Source organism: Macrobrachium nipponense, chromosome 4, assembly GCF_015104395.2.
Source record: "Macrobrachium nipponense isolate FS-2020 chromosome 4, ASM1510439v2, whole genome shotgun sequence".
Taxonomy (NCBI): domain Eukaryota; kingdom Metazoa; phylum Arthropoda; class Malacostraca; order Decapoda; family Palaemonidae; genus Macrobrachium; species Macrobrachium nipponense.
The window spans coordinates 89,441,572-89,457,971 of record NC_061100.1 but is presented as its reverse complement, the minus strand read 5'-3'; the positions used below and the strand labels follow the sequence as shown (position 1 = coordinate 89,457,971).

The window sequence follows — 16,400 nt, the reverse complement described above, 5'->3', positions numbered from 1 at the left end:
TGAAATAGAATAACGTTTTCGTGATATTTTTCGATACCCGCAGATAATTGGAGGGTTTATAATGGAAAGGACAGCGACCATAATCATTTGTTCCTTTTATTAGAAAATACATTATATCAAAATTAGATATGTTATGGCATTTACATAATTGGCTTTTTATAAATGTTCATCATATAACATTTACTTTTATTTAATAACAATTTTCTTAATCCTATAACCAAATACAACAGTTTGTCATTAAAATTTAAAATGTTTTTTTGATATACATCGTAGGAAATAAATTGTTTATTTTTAACTTATAATTCTCTAGTAACAGTTTTTTCCGAAGATTCCGTTTAGGTTTTAGAATGCTAAATAAAACGTTACTTATATTTTGTCTTTTCCCATTCCATACTGTTAATAGATAATCAATAATGAGAACTACAGCACAATTATGGTCTTTATTAGTATTACAACTGAAATCAAACAAAATAAAATGAAGAAAACACTGGTTTATTAAGTTACACAATGTAATCAAGGCTGTTTTTAAAAATTTTAATACCTGTTGAATCTGATCACAAAATCAGAAAATATGAAACACATCCTCTCTACAGCCACAATGTTCACATGCATCTGTCTTTTTTTATATTTAGGGCTTTCAATTTAGAGTTAGAGGGTAGAACACCATGTAAATATCTTGAATAAAAATTCACGTTCATCCGGGAAGATAAGCGGAGTGTCTAATACTTTCCAGATTCTTTCCCAATTATGTAATGGAAATGCTTCTTCAGCTGTAGGCTTGACATTAGGCGCAAGTTCTTTATACAATACTTTATTAGATAACACTGGAAGATTTAACAGCTTATGTATACGCCTTAAAAAAAATCTATGAATGAAGAGTAAAAGCACGGTGTGATTAATGCAGTATTGTTAACAACTCCACAGTTAATTAAGAAGGATACTCTTTATGTAACAAAAATATCGAGTATACCAATATCAGCGCTATACATATTGAGTGCAGTTTTACAAAATCACATATGCTTTTCGATAAACATCAATTACCCCTATACCACCATTGCGTTTACTCAGGCAAAGTGTATCCTTTCTTATCGGATGATATTTACCATTCCACATATACTGGTATAATATTAATTTTAATAATATGTAACTTACTAGGTAGAAGTGTGTGAGCTGCTTACCACACCTTGGATAATACTAAACAATTCACAATTATGGCTTTTTGAAATAAGGTTAAAAATCTAGGCTTAAACATGTTAACTGTTTTTTGCACTTTTTTAACAATGTAACCAATTTTCTTCACACTTTTGCATAGTTATTCTGATGGAATATACCTAAGATCCTTATTTGTTTGACTGACCGAATCCATGAAATTGACCATTTAGTTCTGTCTGACCACAAGCCAAGACTAATGATAACAGTTTTCTTTTTGTTAAGCAAGCTCCAGTTGCATTTTCGAATTTATTCACAATTTCAATTCATTTTGTTAAAGAGTTATCTGATGTGATAAATATATTTGAGTCATCTGCAAAACCTATTATTTTAATTATCACCTTATTTGGCAGATCAAGAGCAGCACCTCACTGTCGTACTGAATGGCTTTATAACTAACTTCTTGAAAAATACAGAATAAAACCATGGCCAAAGGGCATCCTTGTCTAACAGATCTTTGGACTTCAAATTCACGGGATAAAGTACCATCAGTGCTAATAACTGCTCTATATTGTTTAAAGAGTGTCTCGATGATTTTAATGAATTCCACTGGAAAACCTAATTTCTGCATGACCTTCGACAGAAAATAGATATTCACTCTATCAAAGGCCTTCGACCAGTCTAGACTGAGCAAGGCTCCCTTTGATTTCTCATCATTTACATAATGAATCTATCAATCACTAAGTGAAGCCTGTTCTTTAATATCTTCGTAAATATTTTGTAATCAGTATTTAATAAAGTAACAGGTCGCCATTCCTCTAATTTTGACAGATCTACTGATTTTGGGATTAATTTAATCACACCTAAGTTTTGAGATACCGACAACTCATAATGTGTTTTCATGTATTTCAATACCTCTATAAACTCATTCTTTATAATATCCCAGAAGGTAAGATAAAATTCAATAGAAAGACCGTCTCTACCAGAAGTTTTATTCTTATTAAATGATGAAAGAACTTTCCTTACTTCATCACAATTCATTTCTTCATTGAGAATTTTTCTATCATGCTCATCTAATACAATGTCAATCTTGCTAAGAAAATAATTCATATCCTTCTTTCTACATTCCGACTTCTTAAAGAAACTGTTGTAATAATTAACAATATGAGAACATAACTCACTTTGGGACTCGAGTGTCTTTCTATCCTCAAAGATTAATTTATTTAAAGAAGCGATTTGAGGTTTTACTTTTCCCTCCCTAATAAAAAAGTCGACACTTTCTCTCCTTTATTCAGTTGATCCATCTTCGAATTTTTACTTCCTTCCATAATTTCATTCCTTATACTTTCAATTTTGCCTTTTATGGATTGAATATTTAGGTATTCTCCCGTAGTACAATCATGTTTTAAATACAATTTTCTCACCCTCGCCTGTAATAGATTTATAAGACCATATTTTTCAATGTTAATCCTTTTGGATGAAGCTATGAACCACTATTGACATTCTTTCTTCACCCAGTCCCACCAAAATTAACAAATTTTTAAATTGACTTTTTCTGCTTTTCAAATGATGCCAAAATGTGCTAAAAAGATGATCGACTCCATCATAATTCAATACGTTGTTATTTAGTTTCCAGTAATCAGAACCCTTGTGGTATATTCCACAGTTAATTTCCACAACGACCAGTCAATGGTCTGAAAAAGAGAATGGTACTGTAGTTACATTACGGATGTTCTCAAAAATGCGTCTTAAGTAGAACCTGTCAAGGCGAGATCCATAATATTTTCTTACAAAAGTGTATTCAGGTAATCCTTTTCGAAAGTAGTAAGTATCCTTTAAACCAAAATGTCTGATTAAAGATGATAACGTTTTTGACTTTATATGGTGACTCGGATGACTGCTGTCTCTGTCGGTAACAACACAGTTGAAATCTCCTCCAAAAATGATGTTGTCCATCCAGTGTCTCATATAAAAGGGTAAGGTTTGAGCAAAGAAGTCTCCCCTGATCTTAACATTATTCGCCCCAGAGGGAGCGTAAACATTGACAATGATGAATTCAGAGTTATTATAACGTATCTGTATATCAATAATACGTCCTTCCACATCTGTTTCTTGGTTAACAATCTCTATTGTTTTCTTTTAGTTACCATTATTAACGTACCTCCTTTGAATAACACTGTGGGATTGAAAATTATCTTAAACATATTGAGAGTATCCAACAAAGACTCAGACATTTTCAAATTGTGCTCCTGCAAAAGAAGTACGTCAATTTTTTGGTAGTTTAACATCGCTTGTAATTTCAGTTGTTTGTCTGTGTCACATAAATCATTAACATTTAATGTCGCTATAGTTAAAGACATTGTGATATATAGGATTATATGCATGGTTTCTTTTTCAATTGTTGCCGACTTCCTTCCTTAATCAGTTTCAGTTTACCATCTTCTTCAAGTTTTAAATTCCAATTCCCTTCTGCCTTTTCATAATTTTCATGGGTATTTTCTTCCAAATCACAACATCCACTGACATTTTCATTGTCCATGTTATCATTGTTTGTTTCATAGACCGATGTACAAGTAGTTATTACATTTAAGTTTCCTTCATCAAGTGGAAGACGAAAACCGGACGATTTAACTACCGATGAATACTAGGAACTAGAAATAGGTGATAAATTCATAGAGGGTTCCTTATCACAAGGCACTTCATTATGGTTACTCTGTGCAGAGGGGGGATCAGTCAGGCATAGAAACGTAGCCTCACGCACCATGATACTATCACTTCACTCACAGTTATCCATCAGTATATCTTCATTAACATTTCCTTTATCTTTTTTTACATGATTTGTATCATGTACTGACGACGAATTAGGCAAGGCGATACCAGATTGATTAGTAACTTCATTTTCCTTACCTCCAGTGTTGTTATTTTTCTCACTTTCAGCAACCACACCCCCTTTATGCATATGTTCCACAGCAGGAAAATCTTGTATGTCATACGACTGGATATTGCTCTCACTGTTTGTACAACCTACGGCCAAATGCGCAAAACTGCCACATTTATGGCAGTTTTTTTTTCTGCCCACTGTATATGAAGTTAATCTTAAATCCACATATATTTATGGATGCAGGAATGTTGTCTCTGATATCCATTTTTGCGGTCCTCACACCACTTAGTAGATTTTTACCTTTTCCATGTACAAAAATGTTACTTCTGATACCGTAAACTTTCCCACAGCGGCTCAGAACATTCTCTCAAATGCCATTGTGCTTTTCAAACGGGGCTCCTCTGATTGATACAAGTTTGAGTACTGCTAAGGTTTGCTATTCGCACTGAATCCTTTGCACTTTGAGTGTTTTATCTTCGTTATTCAATATAAAACTCTCAACATATCCATTATCAGCGAACTTAACTACTCTGTTAGGAGGCATTAGTTGAAATCCTACGATTTCCTTGTCTTAGATATTCAACATGTCAAAAATGACATCACATGCCGAGTCATACATAGGTTACAGTAGATGTAAATTTTAATCCAACTGAATTGACACGTCTAAGGATGCGAGGTTTACTTGCCATGTTTTCCATTATTCCTTTCTATAATCGAATACTGAAGGCGCGTCACTAACAAGGAAAAGCCGGTGACTGACGAGAGCAGTCTAAGACTAAGTGTAGGTCCGCACCCGACCAGAGCTTGGACGGCCATCACGACCATAATAATGGTTCATTTTCCCCAACGTTTCCTGTTATTAGGGGCAGTAATTTATTTACTGGGTTGTAGGTTAAACGGTGTGATTTAATTTTGATTTCCTAATCTTACCTGCACGTAGTCAACACGTCGATACGAGGAGTAAAGGATTGAAGAGAACATAACAGTAGGTCCATTATATTGGGTGAATCAAGTCCAAGTGAGACGAGGTCTACTCAGATGGGGGGAGTCTCCTCCCACCTGGGCTACGTTTGTAAGGAGGCCCTGGGTAGGGATCCTTTCAGTGTTCATCTGACTGCCGTCGGGTAATAATAAAAGTAAAATTAACTATTGAGAATTTCTCAATAATTACTGAGTATATTATACAGCACTGCATTGCCATGTATGTGTTACGTCGATAGTTGCAGATATATAGGTATTGGGAAATAAGAAGGAAAATGGCTTAATTTTCCATTTTCCTCCCAATAAAACGAAGGACTACAAAATGAGGAGCAAGGTTATGTAAAGGTAAACAATCAAAAGATGTGGCACATACCTACATCTAAAGGTTGTAGCACTCATAAACAACTGTCCCAAATCTAAGAAATACAAGTAAAACCTACCTCAAAAATAGGTATTTATATGAGAATTGTGCGTCGCTTTACATTAATGGTAGGTATTATAATTCAAGATGCATAAAACTCTTCATTCATAAAACACTCTTCATTTACTCAACTCAGTACGGTAAAAGAACTACATCCTTATTAATGGCGTTAGATTAGTAGGAACAAAATTGTAGTGTGATATGAATAGAGTAATTCACCTGCTGACGCAATAAGGAGGTAGACAAAGGTCACACGCTTTAACCTACTCCCATTCCCATAACTTAAGAAAATACAATGACAGAATCTACAAAAACCTACATAAGAATAATATCCAATGACTCAATATAATAGACAGGAAAGGGGGAGACGGGTGCCAGGAAAGTGGGTTGAGGGAGGGATGAGGAGGGGAAGGGGGAGGGAGGGAGATGGGAAGAGACAGAATGGGGGTAAAGACGTTCGAATGCATATTATGCAAGCGATGCTTGACAACACCATGTAAGTCAAGAGTAAAGGCCGTGACTGACACCGTCTGACAGTGCTCTATATTACCCAAAATTAGCGGGAGATTTTTTGTACACTGTGTCAAAGTATCATTCCCATCAAATAATTAGTTTGAAAGATATTTGAGAAAAATAATGGCTTGCGGTCCCTGCAATGAAGTGTAGGTTAAGTTGTAACCCTGTATCTCAGTCTATTTTTTTTACCGCTCATCAGGAATTCTGGTTTTACATTGTTGTCCCACCAACATTCGTGGATATTCCGATGGTTTTTTATGTGATCTTTGTGGTTCTGCTATTCATCATGATGTTTGAAATTAAATTATTTTTCTGTAAGGAATTCTGTATGTTCAGGGGAGCCACAACTCCTAAAAGTTGCATCTGACGGGAAGACTTGCCAGGACCAAAATTATTGTACTAATACCAAATATTGCTGAAAAATCCCGTATTCCAGTATTGTTACAACATAAAGATATCCTTACATTTCTCACCTTTCCAGTTCTTACGCAACATATAATACGCATTTATACTACACTGTACACCAAGACTATACAACAAAATACTACTTGAAATGATCATACAATAAGAAAACTCGAACAATTATAGCCAAACAAAGTGAAACTCTTCATGTCCGCGGCTTCGGCTCTTTCATTCGCATTCATCATCCAAACTTCACTATCATAAAGGAATTTTTCATCTGTTTTAACATTAACAAAGTTGTCCCAAGTTTTCCTTGATAAGAAATTGATTCTGACGAGAACCTGTCATGAGTCATGAGTAGAGCTTTGATTTGCTGATCCCATTTCGTTCTCACTAATAAAAAAACATAGTACAACTCATCAATTTTTCGCAAAGAGCCCTCATTCACATAAATGAGTCCTTAAAGGCCATTGCTAAACAACCCTCTACAGACTCCATATGAATCATAAATTGGGAAGATACGGATGAATCCAAAACTATGAATATATATCAGCAAACACTAACGTGGCTTTGCATTCCTCCAATGCCACCTGGACTTCTTCAACGGGAGCAGGCTACGAAGTTAACAAATGGTACGATGATAGTAACTGGAATCCTCGGTGATTTTTTGGACGTCTTCGCCAAGTATTTGGAGTTCAAGTAAGTAGTACTTTCATTTCACCCGAATTCAGTTAGGCTGAATCAGAACAGGAAGGAGTTTGTAAGTGACCTTGGAAGACGAATTTGATATTTGATAAAGCCGGAGGTAGACAAATGGAAGGAAAACCCAGCCGCGTAGGTATTCCTGTTTCCCTTTTTGGTGAATTCGTCATTATGACTTTGTCACAAGGACTATCCTCTTTGAAGATTTGTTATTGTTTGTAATTGTGATATTTCAGATTGGCTCTTCAAAGAGTTTTTGTTGTTGGAGATGAATTGCACGTTATGATGCACGTCATTATACTTACACATACGCACACACATGCATATATATATATGTATATATGTATATGTATATGTATATATATAAGTATGAAGATAGGAGCAACTACTCAAGGATAAACATATTGGAGTATGAAGAAGCGTTCTGTCTTTTATCCATTTATTCGAAATTTATGATTACACATCAATTGCGTATGTATATATATATATATATATATATATATATATATATATATATATATATATATATATATATATATATATATATATATAATAAAAGGAGCCCATAAAACACCAAAATATAGAGAGAAAAGTACTATATTTCAGAGACTGCTGTCTCCCTCTTCAGGTAGATGAATGAGAAAAGTTTACAGAAAAGGTGGTATTTATACCAAGAGGTCCATCCACAGGCAAGCCAATTTAGGTCACCCCCCCTGATAATCTTCCTTTAATCTTCTTAAGCGTTGATTGAATGAAAATCTTGTCGATCGTATCTGAAATCCATGCTCCTTTTGAGATGTTCATTACCTGCCTCTCTTTTATTGAGGCAATTCCATCATTTGACTCTTGTACTGGCAGTTGCTGCTATAAATTACATGGGACAAATTCCAGTTTATTCTATGGTTATGTTCATTTATATGGTTGAAAATAGCTGAGTTCTGTTGTCCATACCTAACTGACCGTTTGTGTTGTATTAATCTCTGGAGAAGTGATTTACCTGTAAATCCGATGTAAGATTGGTCACAGTCCTGGCATGGGATTTGATAAACCAGTGTCCTTGGGAGATGTCTTTTGTTGGACGTTAATCAGGAATTTGGCTAAGGTATTTGGGTAGGTAAATGCAAAAGGGTTAGATTTTCCGAGGGTCTGAGTCACCTTCTTAATCGTGTCCAGGTGTGGAATTTTTATTTTATTGTTCTGTGTATCTCTGGTCTTGTCTTTAGGGGGTCTGTAGAAAATTACGTTTGCTTTGTGAATTGCTTTCTCAATTGCATTTACTTACCCAAGCACCTTAGCCAAATCCCTGATTAACGTCCAACAAAAGACATCTCCTAAGGACACTGGGGTTTATCAAATCCCATGCCAGGACTGTGACCAATCTTACATCGGATTTACAGGTAAATCACTTCTCCAGAGGTTAATACAACACAAACGGTCAGTTAGGTATGGACAACAGAACTCAGCTATTTTCAACCATATAAATGAACATAACCATAGAATAAACTGGAATTTGTCACATGTAATTTATAGCAGCAACTGCCAGTACAAGAGTCAAATGATGGAATTGCCTTAATAAAAGAGAGGCAGGTAATGAACATCTCAAAAGGAGCATGGATTTCAGATACGATCGACAAGATTTTCATAAAACCAACGCTTAAGAAGACTAAAGGAAGATTATCAGCGGGGGTGACCTAAATTGGCTTGCCTGTGGATGGACCTCTTGGTATAAATACCACCTTTTCTGTAAACTTTTCTCATTCATCTACCTGAAGAGGAAGACAGCAGTCTCTGAAATATAGTACTTTTCTCTCTATATTTTGGTGTTTTTATGGGCTCCTTTTATTATATATATATTATATATATATAATATATATATATATATATAATATAATATATATATATATATATATATATATGGTGTTTTTATGGGCTCCTTTTATTAGATGGAATTCTGTTGTAACAGAACGTTTTTACCAGTCATATATACGTGTATATATACAGGGTGGGGCAGAACCAATTGAGCAGTTTACAAGAGTCAATGCTCGAGGGGAAGGGAGGGGAGTGGGGGAGGGTGGTGTTGTTGCCCTCCTCAGACATCCCCATTTCAGTAGCCGACATGGTGTGGACGGGAGTACATCATGGTTTTGCTGTGCACGCATATTTTGAGAACAATCAATCTGTGATTACAACGCAGAGAGCTTTTCGGTGACGGTTCAATATTCCACGCAACAATGCTGTTCCTCAGGCGAACACAATTCGGCCCTGGGTTAGGCAGTTGGAGGCAACTGGTAGCACACTAAGAACAGATACACATGGCCGACGCAAGGTCCATCAGAACACCAGAAAATGTCGAGAGGGTGAGAGCAACAATCATCCAGTCGCCAAGACGTTTTGCACGAAGGCATGCCGTAGTTTTGCAAATCTCCTCACGCAGTTTGAGGAGGAATTCTGCATACGGATTTAAATTTCCATCCTTACAAAATGATGATGGCTCAAGAACTGAACCAAGCAAACTTTGCCAATCGCCAAAATCTGTGTGAGAACATGCTTGAAAAGATTGTTCCCCAGGCAGCTTTCTTCAGTAGTGATGAAGCACATTTTCACCTCTGTGGGGCTGTAAATAAGCAAAATTTCCGCTATTGGGCTGAACATAACCCCCAAATCATCCAGGAAAGACAGCTACATTCCCCTAAGCTTACGGTTTGGTGTGCAATCTCAAAATTTGGAATGATAGGCCCATACTTCTTTGAGGAGGACGGAGTGACCGTGACCGTGAATGCCGAACGCTATGTTGCAATGTTGCAAAATTTCATGCAACCTAGAATGGAAGGGATTATTGAAAATGAAGGCTTGGGGGACATGTGGTTTCAGCAGGATGGGGCTACAGCTCACACAGCCCGAATTTCACTCAATGTTTTGAGAAACATGTTTCCCGGACGCCTGGTGTCTCTAAGGGGTGATTTAGGATGGCCTGCGCGGTCACCTGATTTGAGCGTTTGCGACTTCTTTCTTTGGGGACATCTGAAAGAAAGTGTTCAAAAGTCGCCCTCACACCCTACCACAGATAAGGGAGCGGATTATTGAAGAAGTTAACGCCATACCCTGCAGTATGTGTGAACGTGCTGTAGAAAACTTCAGAGAACGACTCCAACAGTGTGTTTCAGCTAACAGCCGCCATCTTGCTGACATTATTTTCAGAACATAAGGATTGTAAATGGTATGTTATGCTAACCTCGAGAATAATACACTGTCTTCTCCATGTACCTCCATTACTTTGCTATATCTCCTCAAAACTGCTCAATTGGTTCTGCCCCACCCTGTATGTATAATATATATGTATATATATATATATATAATATATATATATATATATTATATATATATATATATATATATAAAAGACACATTGGGACCTAACCCGAGTCTCCCAGGTGAGAGGCGAGGGCATTACCAATTAACACACGCAGGTCATGCATGAAATTCGAATTTAAGTACTTCTGTAACTGAGGTTTTCTTTTCCTGGGCAGGCTGCCGCCCAACATACCAACGAATTTCACCCAACTTCCCGACCCAGCTGAGAGTCGATTGGCAGCATCATAATTCGAATTACCCCTTCATTGTGAATATGGTGGAACTAATGAACACATGAACACGTGTTCCACAGAAATGGATATCTGACGGTGAGTTAGAAATTCATTTTTGTGAAACACGTATCATGGGTTCATTAATTCTATATATATATATATATATATATATATATATATATATATATATATATATATATATATAATATATATATATTGTGTTACCTTCGGGATAATATTATATTCATATTATCCTATATATTATATATATAATAGTATATATATATAACTATCATATAGTATATAGCATACATACATACACTGGGGCATTTCTTCCAGAAATACTTAAGACAATATGAGTAGATAGAATAATGTGCAGAATACTTCCATAACATTATACTTGCTTGTAACAAGTATAAGAAGGCTGTGTCGCCTGAAAACAGGTGCTAATAACAACTAACACCTAGCCTAGAGGATTTCTTACTTAAAACCACAATAATGCTGGTCTAGATCTTATCCATTTAGCTACACAAGGGATATAGTGTAGATAAAACAATGGCCTGCTACTTTCATGGTCGGCGGCTCATTTCACCCTAGGAAGAAGATATTGTTAGCATCTATTTTCAGGTGATACTCCCTATTAATAATGTTGACATGACCTTTGTTTAATTTGGGAAGAGAATTGAAAACATCCACTCACCGTTGGTTGGGCGGGAAAGTCTAAAACCATTGTAAAGGGTGTAGAGGTTCCTGCACGTGCGGTTTCATATCTGGCTCCCTCGTTTTTTTGTGGCGCACTTTTGTCCGTTAGCTGTGTGTAAGTATATAGGTAACTATGGAATCATTATTTTTGTGTACAGACTCCGCACAGTTAATGTTTAACAGTTGCTGAACCACACAAAATATGAGTGCATTAATGCATGAGAACCCAAAATGATATATAGAAAAAAAAAAAAAAAAATCGCACTCACACTCAACCGAATTGACAAGTACATAAACACATTAGCATAAACATGCACAAGGGATTCTGCTCTCTAGAGACAGTAAATTGTACAAAAGAAATTGCGTCCTTGTTCCTGAAATTTCTTATATTAGCTAAGCGTTTGAATCGATGGAAAGTACCAGCAAATAAGGTTTTAGACTCCATTGTATAGCTTAACACTCTCCATTATTTTAATTTGTTATTCATAAGGACTACGGACTCCATTATGGACGGCACCAAAATGACATCTCCACCAGCAAGCTGTTCCTGCTCACATATCAAACTTATCAAGCGCGGTGGTTTGTGCAGTTAAGTACGTGGTTGTCATTCAAACTCATCAGCAAGGGTAGCTCATCTCTGTTGAAAAATAGCTTCTGTCTGGTCAGTGTTCATGAGCGTGTCTTTTTCAGTCTTGAAGGACCTCAGCATCATGGGACCCAAGTTTGGGGCAGAACAAATCATTCCTGACGCGCATCAACTCATGAACAACGTCGGCAACACTAGATTGTTTGATCTGATAGATGACATTTATGCTGTCAAGCCAAGCTTTGATGCCTTTCAGGCCATTCAGATCTCCAGACAGTGAAAAAGGGAGTTGGAGTGGCTGGATAGTAAGATAGGGATCCAGAAAATAAAGGTGGATTTGGGAGAAACAGCCCAACCCGTCCCTCCCCCCCATAACAGAAAATCTCCGTAGCGGTTAGTGCCTTTGGTGCACCTCATGCGGTTTATTGTAAGCATTACTTAAGGTTCTTTGCAGCGTTCCTTCGGCCCCTAGCTGCAACCGCTTTCATTCATATTCTCTTTCTTCCATCTTACTTTCCAGCCTCTCCTGAGAATTGCGCCTTTCAAATCTTTCGACTATCAATTTCGCTTTCAGCGATGAATGACCTCATAGGTCCTAGCGCTTGATTACCTATATTTAAGTTATACATACATCTCTACACACACACTTTACATTATACGTATATATATATATATATATATATATATATATATACATATATATATATATATATATATACATATATATATATATATATATATACATATATATATATATATATATATATATATAATATATATATATATATATATATATATATGTATATATATATATATATATATATATATATATATACCATACATATATATATATATATATATAATACCTATATATATGCATATATATCTTAACCCCCCCTTTTGACAAAACTACACAAATTGAAAACCCCTACCTGTTGACAGCAGGCGCCCTCTATCTGCAAACATGTCATTAGGCTATTAAGCTCACATAAATACAAAAATATACTATTTATTACCCAAAGCAGATGAACATATAAGAACAAAATGATTAATAAGTCATAGCGATAAAAACTCAAGTCTGCCCTACAAAAGAAAACTTATTTAATGTATTCATTCCACTCTCCTGGCTGAGTATTCACTCCCAGACTCAAAATCTCCATTGTTACATTGTATTAGTCAGGTTAGAGAATCCAGTCTCTAGTATCATGGTATAGCGCCCATCTGTAGAGAATATATAACACAATATTAAGTAAAGAGATACACTTCACACTTATCGCTTTTCAAAGTAAAGAGATACATTTCACACTTATCTCTTTTCAAAGGCAACTGTTTCTAAGTCATTTAAAATATGTGCCATACCTTTGAGATGGGGTTTTTCTCCTGACACTTGGCGTTCGCTCAACCGTCTTTCTAACTATCACAAAGGAATATGTCTTTTCCCTCAAGTGCCTCGATCGGTCAGACCTGTGACATCTGTGCAAACGAATGTACATACCCACCACGCCTCAAAACTGCCCTTGGTAACAGTACGGACGGCCACCAGCTTAAAAACTCGTACGCATCAGATTCCTTCATTCAAGAAAGCTACCTCTACAGCTCACTCTGTCTCCAAGCAAGAGCAGCTGACACATCAATTCCGATGACCTGTAAGATTATAGTGATTATATTTATTATATATATATATATAATAGTAGATATATTATAATTATTATATATATTAGTATAAGTATATATATATTAAGTATTATATATATTATTATTATATATAAGTATTAGATAGATTATAAATATATAATAATATTATATATATTATATAGTAGTATATATATATGTATATTAAATATATTGAATATATGTATATGGATAATGGTAGAATTATATATATTATATATGTATATGGATATATATAATTATATGTATATAAATAATAATGTATATAATGTATTATTGGATTATGTTTCTAATAGATATATATTAATAATATCTATAGATATAGTATATATATATGGATAGTTATATATAATATATATAGTAATAAATAATAATATTATAATATAGATATTAGATCTATATATGATATATATACTGTAGTTATATATATATATATGATATACATATATATAATATATAAATGTATTTATATATATATAGATATATTATATATATATAATTATAGAATATAATAATAATATGTTATATATTATTATAGTATTATATATATTTTATTATAGTGTGTGTGTGTGTGTATATTATTATATATTTATAGAACATAATATTATATTATATATTATTAATTAATGTATGATATATTACATATATATATATATTAGATGTATATAATATGTATAATAATCTGTATATATAGTTATAGTATATAGTTACTAATATATATGTGTGTGTGTGTGTAAAGGTATAAGCCACGAAGGAAAAAATAAACATCGGAGTTTTCTGCAAGATCTTTCGACTCGACGTCCTTTACTCAGAGATAAACTGCTGAGTAAAGGACGTCGAGTCGAAAGATCTTGCAGAAACAACGTTGTTTATTTTTTTTTCCTTCGTGGCTTATACCTTTATTTATGGATTTAACACTCTGTCCAAGCTTTTCGTGATTCAATTATATATACTCATGTATATATATAAAATATATATTTATATTATATATATACACTATATATATATATATAATATATATATATATATATATATATATATATATAGATAATTAATTAATTATATATTTATATAATATTTATATATATATATATATATATATATATATATGTATGTATATAATAAATACATGGGTTTTATGGATATGTGTATATATATATGTATGTATGTATTATTTATATATATATGTATATATATACATATATTAAGTATAATATATATTATATATGTATAATATATATAAGTTATATATATGGTATATATAATTTATCATCATATTATATATTTATATTATTATATATATATATATATAATATAATTTAAAATAAATATATATAATATATATATATAGATATTCATATAATATATACATATATATATATATATATAATATAATATATATTATTATAATATATATTTTAAAAAAGGTATAAGCCACAAAAGGAAAAATAAAAAATACAACGGAGTTTCTGCAAAGATCTTTCGACTACGACCATCCTTTACTCAGCCCAGATAAACTGCTGAGTAAAGCGGAACGTCCGAGTTGAAAGATCTTGCCAAGAAACACCGTTGTTTATTTTCCCTTCGTGGCTTATATCTTTTTTTTATGGATTTAACACACTGTCCAAACTTTCGTGATTCAATTAATATATACTATGTAGATATATATATATATATATATATAATATATATATATGTATGATATATATATATATATATTTATTCTGTATATATACGGGGTATATATATACATGTTATGGGATATATATATAATGATATATATATATATATATATATATATATATTATATAATGTTTATTATTAATATTATTGCCTTTGCAAGATGTAACTCCCCTGAGTATTATGTTATTGTGAAACGTATGTTTTGTGTTCAGATTCCATAATGATATGAACTTAGAATTAATGTTAAGAATACCGTATACGAGAAGAGAGATCTGTCAACAGGTTAGTGATTGGAGCGCGCTAACTCTTCGTATTGTTGTGAGAAATCCTGTCATCACCTTAAGATAAATGCGACTCTGTCTCACGTAATTGCTTTGTCTTGCGTAATAATTCGTCAAGTTACATCAGCGATTCATGTCCAGAACGTACGTACCCGTGTTGATTGCATCGTGCTTTGTAATATATATAACTCCTAGAACAACCTGTGATCATAACGTTTTGTCAAGTATCTCATAACGTTATTATTATTTCGGAATGACGTCACCATTTTCTTTCTATAGTCAAGACATATTTTTCATCTTAATAGAATCCTATGTTCTGAAACCTTGTACTGTTAATGATTATTAATAATCTTTCCCTTTCGTTTTTAAAGGGCATTTTAGTTGGGAAAAATTCTATCACAAGAGTTTATACAATGTTTTAAGGGATCCACAATATTAAAAATTTAAAAGTTCGTGTATAATTTATAATAAACACTTTATGAAAGCTTTCGAACCCTTCTCTGGGTTCATCTTCAGTCCAAATGAATGACTAAACAAAATAGTATGTACTGAGGTGAACTTGAAAAAAATATACCGAGGCGCTGAAGATTGTTGACACCGGTAGTTAGCTCGAATATGAACCAGGTGATGAAGAAAGAGGGCAGTTAACTCAAACTAGGATACTTACTCTCTCCACTATTAATACTTCTGGCTGCATTTCTGTTAGAGATCCGCACGGGTTGTCGTAACGTTGCAGGAGGTCCAACCTCCGCAGGCGCAGAATGGGCACCGTAACCAGACTCCCTTGGGGCAGCGGTTACCTGGACAGGGGAAGCAAGGCAAAAAGATGCATCAGGAGAGG

At 33.9% G+C, this 16,400-nt stretch overlaps 1 protein-coding gene across 3 annotated transcripts in view; it reads left to right on the top strand.

Annotated features, from left to right (window-relative positions):
* Positions 1–16,400, top strand: part of LOC135211667 (ionotropic receptor 25a-like) — a 65,281-nt gene that overhangs the window by 17,064 nt on the left and 31,817 nt on the right. Inside the window, exon 3 of one of the 3 annotated variants that reach the window (XM_064244934.1) lies at positions 6,964–7,049. The exons of the other annotated variants lie outside the window; for them this stretch is intronic. Coding sequence (XP_064101004.1) covers positions 6,964–7,049 — 86 coding nt within the window. The remainder of the gene's footprint in view (positions 1–6,963; positions 7,050–16,400) is intronic. 3 annotated transcript variants of the gene reach the window in all.